Source organism: Mobula birostris, chromosome 3 (genome assembly GCF_030028105.1).
Source record: "Mobula birostris isolate sMobBir1 chromosome 3, sMobBir1.hap1, whole genome shotgun sequence".
NCBI classification, from domain to species: Eukaryota; Metazoa; Chordata; class Chondrichthyes; order Myliobatiformes; family Myliobatidae; genus Mobula; species Mobula birostris.
In genome coordinates, this window is record NC_092372.1 from 218,187,766 (window position 1) to 218,203,781 (window position 16,016).

General features: G+C 39.1%; 1 protein-coding gene across 1 annotated transcript in view; it reads right to left on the reverse strand.

Annotated features, from left to right (window-relative positions):
• obscnb (obscurin, cytoskeletal calmodulin and titin-interacting RhoGEF b) overlaps nt 1–16,016 on the reverse strand; it is a 598,125-nt gene that overhangs the window by 76,561 nt on the left and 505,548 nt on the right. The window contains exons 114-117 of the mRNA XM_072254438.1: nt 10,168–10,279; nt 6,860–7,311; nt 3,853–3,979; nt 639–754 (exon numbers count right to left, since the gene is read on the reverse strand). Coding sequence (XP_072110539.1) covers nt 639–754; nt 3,853–3,979; nt 6,860–7,311; nt 10,168–10,279 — 807 coding nt within the window. The remainder of the gene's footprint in view (nt 1–638; nt 755–3,852; nt 3,980–6,859; nt 7,312–10,167; nt 10,280–16,016) is intronic.

Here is a 16,016-nt window from a genome sequence, read left to right on the forward strand (position 1 = left end):
GGAGAGTCTGTAAAGCTTAATGACTTTTCCTTCCAAAGTGGGCATGCAAACCTTAAAACACAAACAAGAGAAAATCTGCCGATGTTGGAAATCCGAGTCACACACACAAAATGCTGGAGGAACTCAGCAGGCCAGGCAACATCTGTGGAAAAAAGTACAGTTGATGTTTCGGGCCGAAACCCTTCAACAGGACACAGAAAGAATATATGGCTGTAGTAGTGGGTCTGGGTAAGCACATGGTCAAAGAGTTGGAGAGCACTGAAACTACTGCCCTGAGTATCAAGTTTCAGAGTGTTTCACTCCCATCGAAGGGAAGATTCAAACTTCTTCAGGGTAGGTATCCCTGGAAGAGACTTCGCAGAGTAGTAATTAAATCACAAGCAAAAGAAAATCTGCAGATGCTGGAAATCTGAGCAACGCACACAAAATGCGGGAGAAACTCAACAGGCCAGGTAGCATCTATGGGAAAAAGTACAGTCGACATTTTGGCCTGTCGGGTTCCTCCAGCATTTTGTGTGTGATGCAACACTTAAATTTCAGTTAAGCATTTTGTCCAGAAATTAGTAGCATTCTGTACTTTAGAACATCAGTGCATTGGTTAGTACTGTAGGTGAGTTAGCAGACTTTATTCACATCACCTGCATCCTCTTTTGCAGTCAAACCAATGTGGTAACTCTCAGGTAGCTCCATATACTCTGTTAGCTTTTGTTTATCAGGCACCGTGGGGATTTCTTCAGCTCTCTTACTTACAGTTCTTTCCAAGGATAGTGAAAGAAAATGCCAGTTAAAATTACAGTCATGATATTTCTATACGTTAATAGGGAAAATATATTCAATATTCAGCATGCACATTTTGGATTAGTAATGTGGATTTAAAATTTGGTAAATTCAATTAATTTGAATTAAGTTATACTGCAGAAATAAAAGTGACCCTATTTTTTCTTGACCTGAAAGTTGACATCTCAAAGTTTTAAGACAAATGCCTAAAGAGATAGTTGTTGCATTAGTGATCTTCCAAAGTTCTTTTATATTCTGGAAAGGTCCCAGCAGATTTGAAGGAAGAAAATGCAACATTGCTTGTTAAGAGAGGAACAAAAAAATGGAACTATAACCCAGATAACTTGGCATCATTATCAGAAAAATGCTGGAATTGATCACTGAACATGTAAAAAAAATCATAATATGATTAGGCAGAGTCAACATGACTTGTGCATGTCCAGGACAAAGGAGCGGGTAGGAAAAAAATCATTGCGGACTCTACCCACCCAGCAAACTGCCTTTTCCAAAAGCTCCCTTCTGGAAAGCGCAATAGGGCTATTAAAACAAAAACTTCACAGAACCTTAGAAGTTTCTTGCCACAAGCAATTAATTGGATCAACCATCCCCTCACCCCTCTATCTATTATCCCTGTCCTGTCACTGACTGCATTATAAACACTTTAAACCACATTTTATAATGCTGGAATTTATGTACTTATGCACATTTTATTCCATATCTATACTCTAACCAACTTTATTTTTATATAGTTCTTTATAATTGTTGAATATTGTTGGTTTTTGTTGCATATCGCTCCTTGCCCAACACAGAACACCAAATTCCTAAATCATGTAGATGTATATGGTGAATAAAGTTGATCCTGATGAAAGAAAATGTTTTTGACAATTCAAATACGTTTTTGAGTATGTTTCCAGTATGGTTAATGTTTACCATAAAGAGCAGTAAACAGTAAAAAACTAAATCAAATCAATATTTGGTGTGACCACTGTTTAAAAATTGCATCAATTCTCCTAGGTCATACAGTTTTATAAGAAAATTGACTGGTAGGTTATTTCAAGCACCTTGGAGAACTTGCCACAGTTTTGCTGCAGACTTTGCTGTCTCGCTTGCTTCTGTCTCTCCAGGTAATCCCAGACAGCGTTGATGATATTGACCCTGTGTCACAGAGACCTGATGTCAATATCATCATCAGGTCTCTGTGGAGGCCTTACCATCTGAGATCACATAAAATATCTGAGGTGCACACTACAGTGTTTATGATGGTTAAAGGATAGAAAACCAAATGGTAATAAATGGATATCCTCAAGTGGATAGACAGTTTCTGGGATGGCACCACAGGGTCTTTGGTCCTTAGCTAATTCCAATTTATACTAATGACTTGTATGTGCAACCTATCCAAGTTAGATCATGAGAAAGTTATCGGTGAGGAGGATGCAAATGTAGGTGCAGAAAGATAGTCAAGAACATTAAAAAAAATGGCAGATGATTGTCAATGAATGCAGCAGGATACAGATCAGATGGAAATACGGGCAATTAAAGGTCAGGTAGAGTTTAGAACAAAGAACAGCACACACTCAGCGGTTCAGGAACAGCTTCTTCCCCTCTGCCATCCGATTCCTGAATGGACTTTGAAGCTTTGGACACTACCTCACTTTTCTTAATATACAGTATTCCTGTTTTTGCACATTTTTAATAATCTATTCAGATTACGTAATTGATTTACTTGTTTATTTATTGTTTAATTTTATTATTATTTTTTCCTCTCTCTGCTAGATTGTGTGTTGCATTGAACTGCTGCTGCTAAGTTAACAAATTTCACGTCACATGCCAGTGATAATAAATCTAATTCTGATATGAAGAGGCCTTTCAGCTCATAATGTCTGTGCTGAACATAATGCCAATATAAACTAATCTGATCTGCCTGTACATGGTCCATATCCCTCCATTCCCTGCCTGTCTAAATGTTACTATTGTATCTGCTTCTATTACTTCTCTGGCAGCACTTTACAGGTACTTACCACTCTGCAAAGAAATTTCCCCCTCCTACCTTAAATCTATGCTGTTTGGTAACTGCCCTCTAGTTCCACCCTAGGCAAAAGGCTCTGATTATCTACTCTGTCTAGTATGGACATAGCTTCTTACAGCCAACACAGTCCATATTTGCTACATTAATTCCTGAGATGATGGGAATTGCTTTTGAGGAAAGATTAAGTAAAATGAACCATACAGGAGTTTAGGTGACTGAAAGATGATCCTTTCACCGTTCTCAGAATGAATCTCAGACAGATGCTGGGACACTGTTGCGTCTGAGTGTAGGTTTTAGAACCAGGGAGTATAATCTATGGATGAGGAGTTGGCCATTTAGCATTAAGATGAAAAAGAATTCTTGATGCACTGGGTTGTAAAATCATTGAAGTTCTCTTTGCCAAAATGCTAAGTAGACACTCAGTCACTGAATATATTTAAGACACCACAGAAATCAGATTATGTGGGAAAGTAGATCCACCCATGATCTCATAAAATGGCAGAGCGGGCTTAACAGTCATAGAGTTTAATTCTGCTTCTTTTCATACTATTAAAAGTTATTCTTATGATTGTAAATGTTCTTCTAGAAGAATCCTGCACATTTTTCAATGTCAATATCAAGTTTCTGCAAAGCATCTTTGCTACTGTGGCACCCAACTTAGTACTGGGAGAAGGTTAATTTGATCACAGAGTGGCATCACCAATAATCATAAGTGGGGCCTTTAACTCTGCATTAGTTTAAAGACTCTCTCTCTTTGCATTTACTGGCTTTAGGCCAGGTCAACATCAACTGATAATACTTTACTGAGATACCAAATTATGACACCTTGCAAACAAAGGAAAAAATTCGATAATCTTATTAACCAGCTTTCTAACTGACTAATCATGATTTCTTTGACAATGTTACTGCATTATGCTTATAATTACTTTAAAAATATTCATACATGGTGGACACAGCTTTGCAATGATAAAAGTAATTGAATACATTTGGTTAGAAGATAGTATCTGCAATTTATTTTGTTTCAAAATGCAGCTCCAGAAATGGGTTACCTTGAGAAGATAATTTGCTCTGTTACATTTACATTACTTGCTGAAAGAGTTCTTCGCTTGAACGTAATTGGGCTGAACTGTATTTCACGCAGTCTCTTCACGGTAACATTTTGAATATTCTGCATATCTATGTTAGAAAAAAATTGCATTTGTGAGGATCAAAAATAAGAATGTGCAGATCAAGAGCAGAATTAGGCCATTCTATCATGGCTGATTTATTATCTCTCTCAACCCCAATCTCCTGCCTTCTCCCCAAATCCTTTGACACTGTTGTTAATCAAGAGTTTATCAACCTCCACTTTAAATATACCCAATAACTTGGCTTCCACAGCCATCTGTGGCAATGAATTTCACAGATTCAACACTGTCTGGCAGAAGAAATTCCTCCCCATACCTGTTCTAAGGGAATGTCATTCGATTCTGCCCTCTGGTCCTAGCCTTTCCCACTATAAGAAACATCCTCTCCATGTCCACTTTGTCTAGGGCTTTCAATATTCAGTAGGCTTCAATGAGAACCCCACCCCCACCACCACCATTCTTCTTCCTCACCCCCTCATTCATACATCTGGCATTATCTTGAAGTCTATGCACACACTTAGTGATGATGGGAACAGTTATCACTGAGCCTGACAGGGAATGAGGGAAAGCAGAGGATATTCATCCAAAAATACTACTACATATCTTAAGTAAAAAAAAATTCCTGCGGATACAGGAAAACTCAAATCAAAAGTAAGGAATGTTGGAAGCACTCATCAAGTCAATCAATAGGAGACATCACAACAGACACAGAAAGGGAAAAAGGAGAAAGCAAAGAGTTTGTCTGTGAAAAGTTACCCTGTCATCTTTGGTTTGCACTCTACATCTGGCTGTCATTTCTTTTCCATTTTTGATGAAGAGTGAAACCTTTTGATCAACCTGAAATGATGATTCTCTCCCCTTGGATAATGTTTGATTATCTCTATGTGCTCCAATTACTTTCACCTGCCCATCACCTCTCTCTGGCGCCACTCCTCCTTCCCTTTCTCCCATGGTCCATTCTCCTTTCCTATCAGATTCCCTCTTCTTCAGCCCTTTACCTCTTTCATTTCTTACCTCCCAGCTTCACACTTTACTACCTCCACTCCCACGCACCTACCATCCTCCTCACCTGGTCTCACCTATCCCCTGCTAACTTGTATTCCTTCTTCTCCCCACCCCAGCTTTCTCACCCTGGCTTCTTCCCCCTTCCTTTCCAGTCCTGATGAAGGGTCTTGGCCTGAAATATAGGAATTAGTACTAGAACAACCAAATGTTTGCAACTGAATTATATCAACTATATACTCTTAAAAACAATTTTATAAATGCACAAGTAACTTAAGAGATTTGAGAAGCTAAGCAGGAATTTAATATTTTCGTGTAACTCCTCAACAATCAATTCAAAATTGCATAGTAGCAATGATGTCGTTGCACAGTAGCAATGATGTCATTGCATTAACGAGTTAGGGAACTTGTTGTTACATTCTTAAAAAAACATAGAATAGACAAAAGTAAAAAAAGATTAGCAGTTACTGTTTGTACAATCAAGTGTACTTTGACTATGTTTCTTTCTTTAATTACCCTATTATGGTTATCTGCTTCGGCATGTTTATCCCTGAGAAGAAGCTCTTAATCCGGATAAGTGTGAAGTGTTGCACTTTGGGAGGTCAAATGTACGGGGAAAGTATACAGTAAATGGTAGGCAACAGGAATTCTGCAGATGCTGGAAATTCAAGCAACACCTACGCCCTGTCCGCCAGAGAAAGCAGGATCTCCCAGTGGCCACACATTTTAATTCCACATCCCATTCCCATTCTGACATGTCTATCCACGGCCTCCTCTACTGTCAAGATGAAGCCACACTCAGGGTGGAGGAACAACACCTTATATTCCGTCTGGGTAGCCTCCAACCTGATGGCATGAACACTGACTTCTCTAACTTCTGCTAATGCCCCACCTCCCCCTCGTACCCCATCCGTTATTTATTTTTATACACACATTATCACTCTCCTTTTTCTCCCCCTGTCCCTCTGACTATACGCCTTGCCCATCTTCTGGGTCCCCCCCCCTTTCCTTCTCCCTGGGCCTCCTGTCCCATGATCCTCTCATATCCCCTTTGCCGATCACCTGTCCAGCTCTTGGCTCCATCCCTCCCCCTCCTGTCTTCTCCTATCATTTTGGATCTCCCCCTCCCCCTCCCACTTTCAAATCTCTTTCTAGCTCTTCCTTCAGTTAGTCCTGATGAAGGGTCTCGGCCTGAAACGTTGACTGTACCTCTTCCTAGAGATGCTGCCTGGCCTGCTGCGCTCACCAGCAACTTTGATGTGTGTTGGTTGAGTAAATGGCAGGGCCTTTCAAAGCATTAACATACAGAGGGATATTAGGATGTTAGTCGATATCTCCCTGAAAGTGACAACAATTAAGCAGGGTGATAATGAAGACATTATGGGACGTTTGCTTTTACTTGGAGGACTGAGTATAAAAGTCTGATGCAAATGTCTGAAAATTTGGTTAAGCTACATTTGGAGTATTGTGCACAATTCTGGTCACCACATCACACGAAGGATGAGCAGGCTTTGGAGAGGGTGAAGAAAAGGTTCACCAGAATGTTTCCTGGATTATAAAATATTAGCTATAATGAAAGATTGGACAACCTTGGATTGTTTTCTCTGAAGTATCAAAGACTGAAGGCTTGGTGGAAGTTTATAAAATTACAAGAGGTGCAGATACGGTAGACAGATGTGTTTTTTTTACTCTAGAGAACTTCAATGATTTTACAACCCAGTGCATCAAGAATTTTTTTCATCTTAATGCTAAATGCATGAAAATGGGATTAGTTTTAATTTAGCATTATGGCCAGCACAGGCATTGTGGGCTGAAGAGCCTACATCCTATGTTCTATTATGACCTTCAATTTTTAAACTGTTTTATCAAAAGAAACTTTTCCTTAAAGGCTTGGTATCCAATAGTACTAAACTGTGAAAGGACTAACCTTTCAGAGGCTTGGTTTGCATATCAGCACTGTTGGCTTGGTCATCAATGGTTTGAAAGTCTCGTGTATCTGGTTTTGAAGGATTATCAACTACATTTGTCTTCATCAGTTCTGCATAGAGTTCTGAAATACTAAATCTCTCTGCCACTGCCTTACTTTCTTGCGGCACAGCCATATAAGTCAGCGGAGAATCTGCAACCATATTTGAAGTTGTCTCCACTTCTCTGCTTTCATGTCCAGTAGAATATTGAACAGCTTCTTTCACTGTTGGGATCATTATTGTTTCTTCTTTATTTGCCTTTTCTACACTTTTTCTGTAGTCCATGTGTAAATCATGTTTTTCTGCTGATGGAGAAGTTTTCCCTTTATCCTTTGAGACGACATTTGTGAACATTACAGATTTTTTCTTTGACTTCGTACATGTGAATTCTGGCCAATATTCTTCTTGATTTCTGAAGGAACAATCAGAAGTAATATGAATCTTAACATAATAACCAATAGATTAAAACAGTCTAAGGCACTTAAGTTGCATACCTCATGAAAGCCTCAAGTGAGTCCCCTTTGTTTGACTGTCTGCATATATTGCTAGAGCGCAGTAGTCCCCAACCTCCGGGCCGCACCCAGCACATCCTTAAGAAAAAAGCCAAAATAAACAAGCTAATTAGTTAGGTGCCGCCCGGCACGTAAATGTCGGCCCAGATCAGAGGCGATTGCCGATTGCATAGAGCAAGTGAAATTGGCAATCGCCTCTGATCTGGGCCGACATTTACGTGCCGGGCGGCACTTAACTAATTAGCTTGTTTATTTTGGCTTTTTTCTTAAAGGTGTGCTGGGCGCGTTCCAGCTACCACTGCACCACTGCATGCTTCGTGGCCTGGAGTTTGGGGACCACTGGCATAGAGCATAGAATAGTACAACACATTACATGTTCTTCAGCCTACAACGTTGCATGGCCTACTGTATTTAAAAATACTCCACGGTCAATCTAAGCCTTCCCTCCTACATAACCTACAATCCTCCATTTTTCCTACATCCATGTACCTATTTAAAGTTTTAAGTGCCTCCACAATCTTAACCACAAACCCAGTGGTGTGTTCCAGGCACCCACCATTTTCTGTGGAAAAAATAACTATCACTGACATACCTAAACTTTCTTCCACTCATCTTAGATGGATGTCCTCCGGTATTGGCCATTGGCACCCTGGGAAAAAGCTACTGGCTGGCAATGCCTCTCATCCTCTGTCACTCCAAAGAAAAAATCCCTAGCTCACTCAACCTTTCCTCATAAGACATGTTCTTTAATCCAGGCAGCATTCTGGCTTATCTCCTCTTCACCCTTTCTAATGCTACCAAATCCTTCCCTATAATGAAGGAACCAGAAATGAACACTGTTGTCTAAGAAACAGTAGGTCTAACCAGAGTTTTACAGGTTATTACATGCAAGTCTCTTTTTTGGCATATGATAACTTTTCTACTTGTTTGTTATGAGATTGGTAGTGAATGGAAATTGAGATATGACACTGGAAACACACTGACTAGTGGCAAGGGGGGCAAAAAGAAATTTGAAAAGGTAAATATGGACTAGGCTCCAACTAAAAGAACTCAAAGTCAAAGTAAAATTATTTAAAAGTAAGTATATTACACACTGGTTTGGAGAAACGTTGTCTCATTTCTATATTCATTATATGGTTATATATGTTATATACATGTATATAGTTAAATGGCAATAAACTTGACTTGACCATACACTAGCCTGAGATTCATTTTTTGCAGATATAAACAGGAAAATATAAAAATAAAATAAAATTTTGAAAAATTATGCATAAACAACAAATGACAACAACCAATTTGTAAAAAAAGACAAATTGTCCAAATAAAAAAATCGAATAAACAATATTGAGAACGTGAGCTGTAGAATCCTTTAAAATGAGCCTGTAGGTTGAGAAATCAGTTCAGAGGTGAGGTGAGGTGAGGTGACTGAACTTATGCATACTAGTTGAGGAGCTTAATGGTTATAGAGAACTGTTCCTGGACCTAGTGGTGGGGGATCTGAGGCTCTTGTACCTCCTGTCTGATGGTAACAGTGAGAAGAGAGCACAACCTGCGTGGTGGGGGTGGGGGTTCTTGATGGTGGATGCTGCTTTCCTGCGGCTGCACTCCTTGTAAATGTGATCCATGGTGCATTAGTAAGGGTTTAGCATCTGGAAACTGCCCATAAAGCAATTTCTTTGTAAATTAAAAATGTCCGTTTTCTGTATTAACCCATATTGTATCACTATACATGTACTTTAGAGAGGGTGCAGAAGAGGTTTGCCATGACATTGCCTGGATGAGAGAATATGAGCTATGAGAGGCTGGACAAATTTGGATTGTTTTCTCTGGAGCGGCAGAGGCTAATGGGAGATCTGATCGGTTTATAAGGTTTTGAGAGGCATAGAGAGATTAGACAGACAAAATCCTTTTCCAAGTGTAAAAATGTCTAATACCAGAGGGCATGCATTTAAGGTGAGAGGGGTAATTTCCAAGGAGATGTGAGGGGCAAGTTTGTTTGTTTTTTTTTTACACACAGAGAGTGGTGGATGCCTGGAATGTGCTGCCTGGGGTGGTGGTAGAGGCAGAAACATTAGAGACTTTTAGAAGATGTTTAAATAGGCACATGAATATGAGGAAAATGGAAGGATATGGACATTGTATAGGCAGAAGAGATTACTGATTTAATTGGTTTGGCACAAAATTATGGGCTGAAGGGCCTGTTCCTATGCCGTACTGTTCCTTGTTCTACTTGCAATATTCCTTCCACTTAATTCAAAAATCATTCTAACAGTAACCAGAGTTAAATTAACAGAATACATACTGTATTCCACTAAATTTTACTTCTATTAAACCAACTTGAAAAATGCTTTAAAAATGTATGGAAGAATTTGCACGAAGTCAGATTTCTGTATGTCAGATTGTTCATAACTCAGGAGACCCTGCGTCTTCCTGTTCTTAATTCTGGATCAATGTACAGTTTGACACTGCTATTATGAGATACGGTGCCCTGTTTAACTGTTACTACTTCAATATCACGGTATGATTTATCTAAGCACTGCTGATGGGAATTACTTACCATGAGTGATGAACTAATTCTCATTTGATGAAAGAATGGAAAAGAAAATCAAAGATATGGAAATCTGTGTCTACTTGCGGTATGAAATTGATTTCTAATTCATCAACAATTTTAAAGGTTTTTTTGTATGTGTCATGATGTCCTTTACTGATGGAAACCTTACAATGGATTTGGGGCAATTAGCACGGTTAGTACTCACACTTTTTTAGCTCTGCTTCTTTGGATTATATAGTCCGAACTTGATACTTGTACTTCAGGTACTCCTCTTGCTTTAGCTTCAACACCTTCTGTTGCAACGTCAGCAACATTTCCTGAAAATGGATAACAATAAGAATTCCATTCAAAAGCAAGAACTTTTACAAAGTACATTAAAAATATTGAATGGTTGAAACTGAATTTGCTAATTGGTAACTGTCCAGTTTGTCAGAGAAAGAACTGATTTTATCATCAAAAAATATCAGAAAGTCTTCAGATGCTGGCAATCTAAAGCAGGTCAGCAGGTCAGGCAACATCTACAGAAATGAATATTTTTGGGCCAAGACCCTTCTTCAGGACTTTTCTCATCCTTCCATTTTCTGACGAGGGAAAATATTTCTCGTTTCCATACAAAATGAAGAGGCATCAAATCATTCTCATTTCTATTCAAAAATGTAGAGGGAGCACTGTGGATTGATTCTCTGCAAAGAATGTCTCAGAATGATGTGGTACAAAGGATTTCTGAAATTAAATCTCTGCATTTCCCTCAGCCATGGTATTATGTAGACATATCAGTGTAGTAACATCACATAGAGTTAAGAATTAGATCAGTCCCTGTCAAATTTATTTTTATAAATTTTATTTCTCAATTCCCCCTTTTAATGATGCAGAGACTTTATAACATGACAAGTTATTTTGCATTGTATTTGTTCAATATTCCAAATTATTGTTCCCTCATAGCTATGTTACAAATTGAATGAAAAACATGCTTTTATATAAAACCATAAATGCACGTTTTTACGAGCAAGTTTAGTTGCTTAGCACTTTTCAAACACAAGACAGTTTGAAGTGTTTTACATAGAAAAAAATATAAAAATCAAACATCAAATTTCAGACAATATATAAGACAATAAAATCACACAAAAATATATATGATAAATAGAAGATATAGTGCTGGAGATCCTAATTAAAAGCCACAGCAAAAAGAAAAGTTTTAAGTTCAATTCAAAAGAGCTTAAAGTTGGAGTGGACTTCAGATCCTCTGGAAGGTTATTCTAGATATGTGAAGCATAGTAATGAAAAGCAGCTTCACCATGTTTAGTTTTGACCCTAGGGACAGTAAGCAGACCCACTACAGATGACCTGAGAGCTTGGGAATGTTCATAATGCAGCAAGAGATCGGAGATGTATCTTGGCCCTAGACCATCCAGTGCTTTATAAACCAGGAGTAATATTTTAAAGTCAGTCCTCTGATGGACAGGAAGCCAGTGTAGTGATCTGAGAACTGGAGTGAAATGTTCTGGATGAGCTGGGGCTGTCTGAGGGAGTTTTCACAGAGACCTGTGAAAACGCCATTACAGTAGTCAAGCCTACTAAAAATAAATTGAGACATAAGCCCTTTAACTCTTGCTATATTTTTAAGATGGTAGTAGGCTGACTCTGTAATTGTCTTAATGTGGCAGGTAAAATTTAAGTCAGAGTCCATTGCAATACCAATGTTTCTGGCTTGGTTTGTGGTCTGTAACAACAGGGATTCTAAGTTTAAGCATTCTTTTTTGGCACCAAAAATAATTATTACAGTTTTCTCTTTGGTTAACTGGAGGAAATTCTGGCTTATCCAATCAGTGGTTTGTTCAATACAGTTTTTTAGTGATCGTATGGGACCATAGTCACATGATGACACTGTTATATAAATCATCTGCATAATTAAGGCAAGGTATTTTGTTGCTTACCATGATTTGAGCTAGAGGGAGCATGTACATGTTTAACAGAAGAGGCCCTAGCATGGACCCTTGAGGCACTCTGCATCTCATTTTTGTTTGGTCAGATATGCAGCTACCAATCAATACAAAATAGTCCATGTCCTGTAAATATGATTTAAACCACTTTAGGACTGTGTTGGGGTTGAGTGGGATCTGGGATCAGCCATGATGGAATGGTGGAGCAGACTCAATGGGCTGACTGGCCTAATTCTGCTCCTATGTCTTATGGTCTTAATGATGTGGCCTTTGCTGTGTGTGGGCCCTGTCACATTGCTGTGTCAAGTCCATAGATGTCTAGGATGCAGAACAGTTCATTACCACTACTGTCCTTGGGGTTATCAACATGAATACTAAAATCACCAACAATGACTACCCAGTCAAAGACAATGCAAACAATAGACAGTAGTTCAGTGAAGACATCAAAAAAGGTTGCACAATATTTTGGTGGCCTGTATAGTTAGAAATGAAGCACAACAGGAGGATTTCAACTGAAAAGCAAGATATTCAAAAGATGCAAATATTCCATATATCCGTTTACTCTGATAAGAATTATTAAATAGAACGGCTATTCCTTCCCCTAAAGAGTCAAAAGCAAAAATCAATTTATAAATTCAGAATATAAATTTTAACTTTGTCATCAAAAGAAAGAGAAAAAACTATTAAGTCATGGAGTTCCTGTTAAGGAACTGACAGATCCAGATTCATTTAGCAATATAGTTAATTAACATTTGAAAAAAATGGTGCCGGTTGATTTCTGAATGACCTTAAGAGAAATACTGTACTATGTTACTCCTCTTATGCAATATTTATATTTTGGAATCTATATCAATTTTATGTCTTTGCAATATACTGCCGCTGCAAGCAAAAAAAAAATTCAATTCCTGAGGTAATAAATCTGATTCTGACTGATATGTCAGGTACAGGCAACCGGGATGGGATCAAATGAATCTCTTAAGGAAAATAAGGAATATAGTAGGACACTTCAGGAGGAAATCAGGAGAGCAAAAAGGAGACATGAGATACCCATGGCACATAAGGTAAAGGAAAATCCTAGGAGGTTCCATAAGTATACTAAAAGCAAAAGAATAAATCAGGATAGATTTATTCCCTTTAAGGGTCAGTGTGGCTGAAACGTGTGGAGCCAGAAGAGATAGATAAAGTGATGTACAGAAACATACACATATTGTGAAAGGGGAGGTCTTGGTTGTCTTTAGGTGGACACGAATCCCCAGGGCCTAACAAAGTGGATCTTTGGATATTGTGAGAAGCAAAGGAAGAAGTTGTTGGGGACCAAGTAGAGATTTTTAGATCTTCCTTAACCATGGGTGAGGTACTGAAAAAGCCGCAAAGCTGAGAAAGTACAGACTGGTGAAAGTACAGGATTCTGAGGGGCAGGATGTAGCTGCACTGGGAAAGGTTGGGATTGATTATGATTTTGTGCATGAGAAATAGCATCCCATAGATTTAATTGAGCCTTGTAGAGGTGTGAAAGAGAATTGATAAGGGCAGGGTGGTAAGACATTACCAAGGCTGTCATAAAGACCACACATGGTAGACAGTCCAGAAGATGAGATCACATAGGATCCAGGGTGAGATAGACAAGTTACTAGTGAAGGGTGGTTTTTCACATCAGAGGCCTGTGACCAGTGATGTGCTGCAACAATTGGTGCTGAGCCCCTTGTTGATTGTTATTTATATTAATGAATTGGATGAAATGTCAGTGGCATGATTAGTAAGTTTGCACAACTCAGACAAATACCAATAAGGTGGATGAACTTGTGGGGCAATTAGAGATTGGTCGGTATGACGCTGTGGGCATCACTGAGTAGTTGCTGAAAGAAGCCCATAGTTGAGAGCCTAACATCAAAGGATATACTTTGTATTGAGAGGACAGGCAGGAAGGCATAGGCGCTGGTGTGGTTCTGTTGGTAAGAGATGGAATTACATCTTCAGAAAGAGGTGAAATAGGGTCAGAGAATGTTCAATCTTAGTGGATGGAATTAAGAAACTGCAAGGGTAAAAAAAAGCTTTATGGAAATCATATATAGGCCTCCAAATAGTAGCCAAGATGTGGGGTTAAGATTGCAAAGGGAGCTGGAAAAGGCATGTAATAAGGATAACATCACAATTGTAATGTGGAACTTCAATATGCTAGGGGATTGGGAAAATCAGGTTGTTGTTGGATTGCAAGAGAGGGAATTTGTTGAATGGCTTTTTAGAGCAGCTTGTGCTTGAGCCTACTAGGGGAAAGGCCATCTTAGATTGGGTCTTGTGAAATAACCCTGATCTTACTAAGGAGCTTAACGTGAAGGAACCCCAAGGAGACAGTGATCATAATATGATTGAATTCATACAGCAATTTGAGAGGGAGAAGCATAAGTCACATGTAAAATGGAATAAAGGGCATTTAGAGAGGCATGAGAGAGGAGCTTCTTAAATGGATTGGAGAAACATACTGACCGGGATGATGGCAGAGCAGAAATGGCTGAAATCTCTGGAAATAATTCACAAGGTGTAGGATAGACATGTCCCAGAGAAGTTGTTCACAATTGGCAGGGGTAAGCAACTGTGGTTGACAAGAGAAGTTAAGGACTGCATAAAAACCAAGGAAAGGACATACAAGGTAGCAAAATTGAGTGGGAAGTTGGATGATTAGGAAGCTTTTAAAATCCAACAAAATGCAACCAAGAAAGCTAGAAGAAGGGAAAAGATAAAATAGGAGGGCAAACTAGCCAATAATATAAAGCAGGATACTACAAGTTTCTTTCAGTTGTATAAAGAGTAAAAGGGGGGGGGGCTGAGAGTTGATATTGGACCACTGGAAAATGATGCTGGTGAGGTAGTAATGAGGGACAAAGAAATGGCAGATGAACTCAATGAGTACTTGGCATCAGTCTTCACTGTGGAAGACACTAGCAGTGTGCCAGAGGTCAGTGAGCAGGAGTGAATGCCATTGCTATTACAAAGGAAAAAATGCTAGGCAAACTCAAAGGCCTTAAGGTGGTTAAGTAACATGGACCAAATCAACTACTTCCCATTGTCCTGAGAGAGGTTGTTGAAGAGATAATGGATACATTGGCCGTGATCTTTCAAGAATCACTTGATTCTGGATTGGTCCTGGAAGACTGGACAATTGAAAATGTCACTCCACTGTTTAAGAAGGGAAGAAGGCAAAAGAAAGTAAATTATAGGCCAGTTAGCCTACCCTCAGTGGTTGGGAAAGTGCTGGAGTCCATTATTATAGATAAGGTCTTGGGTGGGGTACTTGGAGGCTAATGATAAAATGAGTCAAAGTCAGCATGGTTTCTGTAAAGGAAGATCTTGCCTGACAAATCTGTTGGAGTTCTCGAGGAAGTAACCAGCAGTGTGGACAAAGGAGAGGCAATGGATGTCATTAACTTGGATTTTCAGAAAGTGTTTGATAAGGTGCCACACATGACGCTGCTTAACAGGAAAGATACTGGCATGGATAAAGGAATGGCTGACAGGCAGTAGGGAGTGAGTGGGAATAAATGGGCCTTTTCTGGTTGGCTGCCAGTGACTAGTGGTGTTCTTCAGGGGTTAGTTTTGGGGTCTACTTTTCACATTATTTGTCAATGATTTGGATAATGGAATTGATGGCTGTGTGGCAAAGTTTGTGGATGATACAAAGATAGGTAGAGGGGTAGGTAGTGCTGAGGAAGCAATGTGACCTCAGCAGGACTTAGACAAATTAGAAGAATGGGCAAAAAGGGGCAGATGGATTACAATGTTGGGAAGTGTATGATAATGCATTTTGGCAAATGGGGAGAAAATTCAAACATCAGAGGTACAGAGAGACTTACGAGTCCTTGTGCAGGACTCCTGGAAGGTTAATTTACAGGTTGAGCCTGTGGTAAAGGCAGCAAATGCAATGTTGGCATTCATTTCAAGGGGAATAGAATATAAAAGTAAGGAGATAATGCTGAGGCTTTATAAGACACTAGTCAGACTGCACTTTAAGTATTGTCAACAGTTTTGGTCCCATATCTCAGAAAGGATGTGTTGTAATTGGAGAGGGTCCAGAGGAGATTCATGAGGATGATTCCGCAAATGAAGGGGTTAACTTATG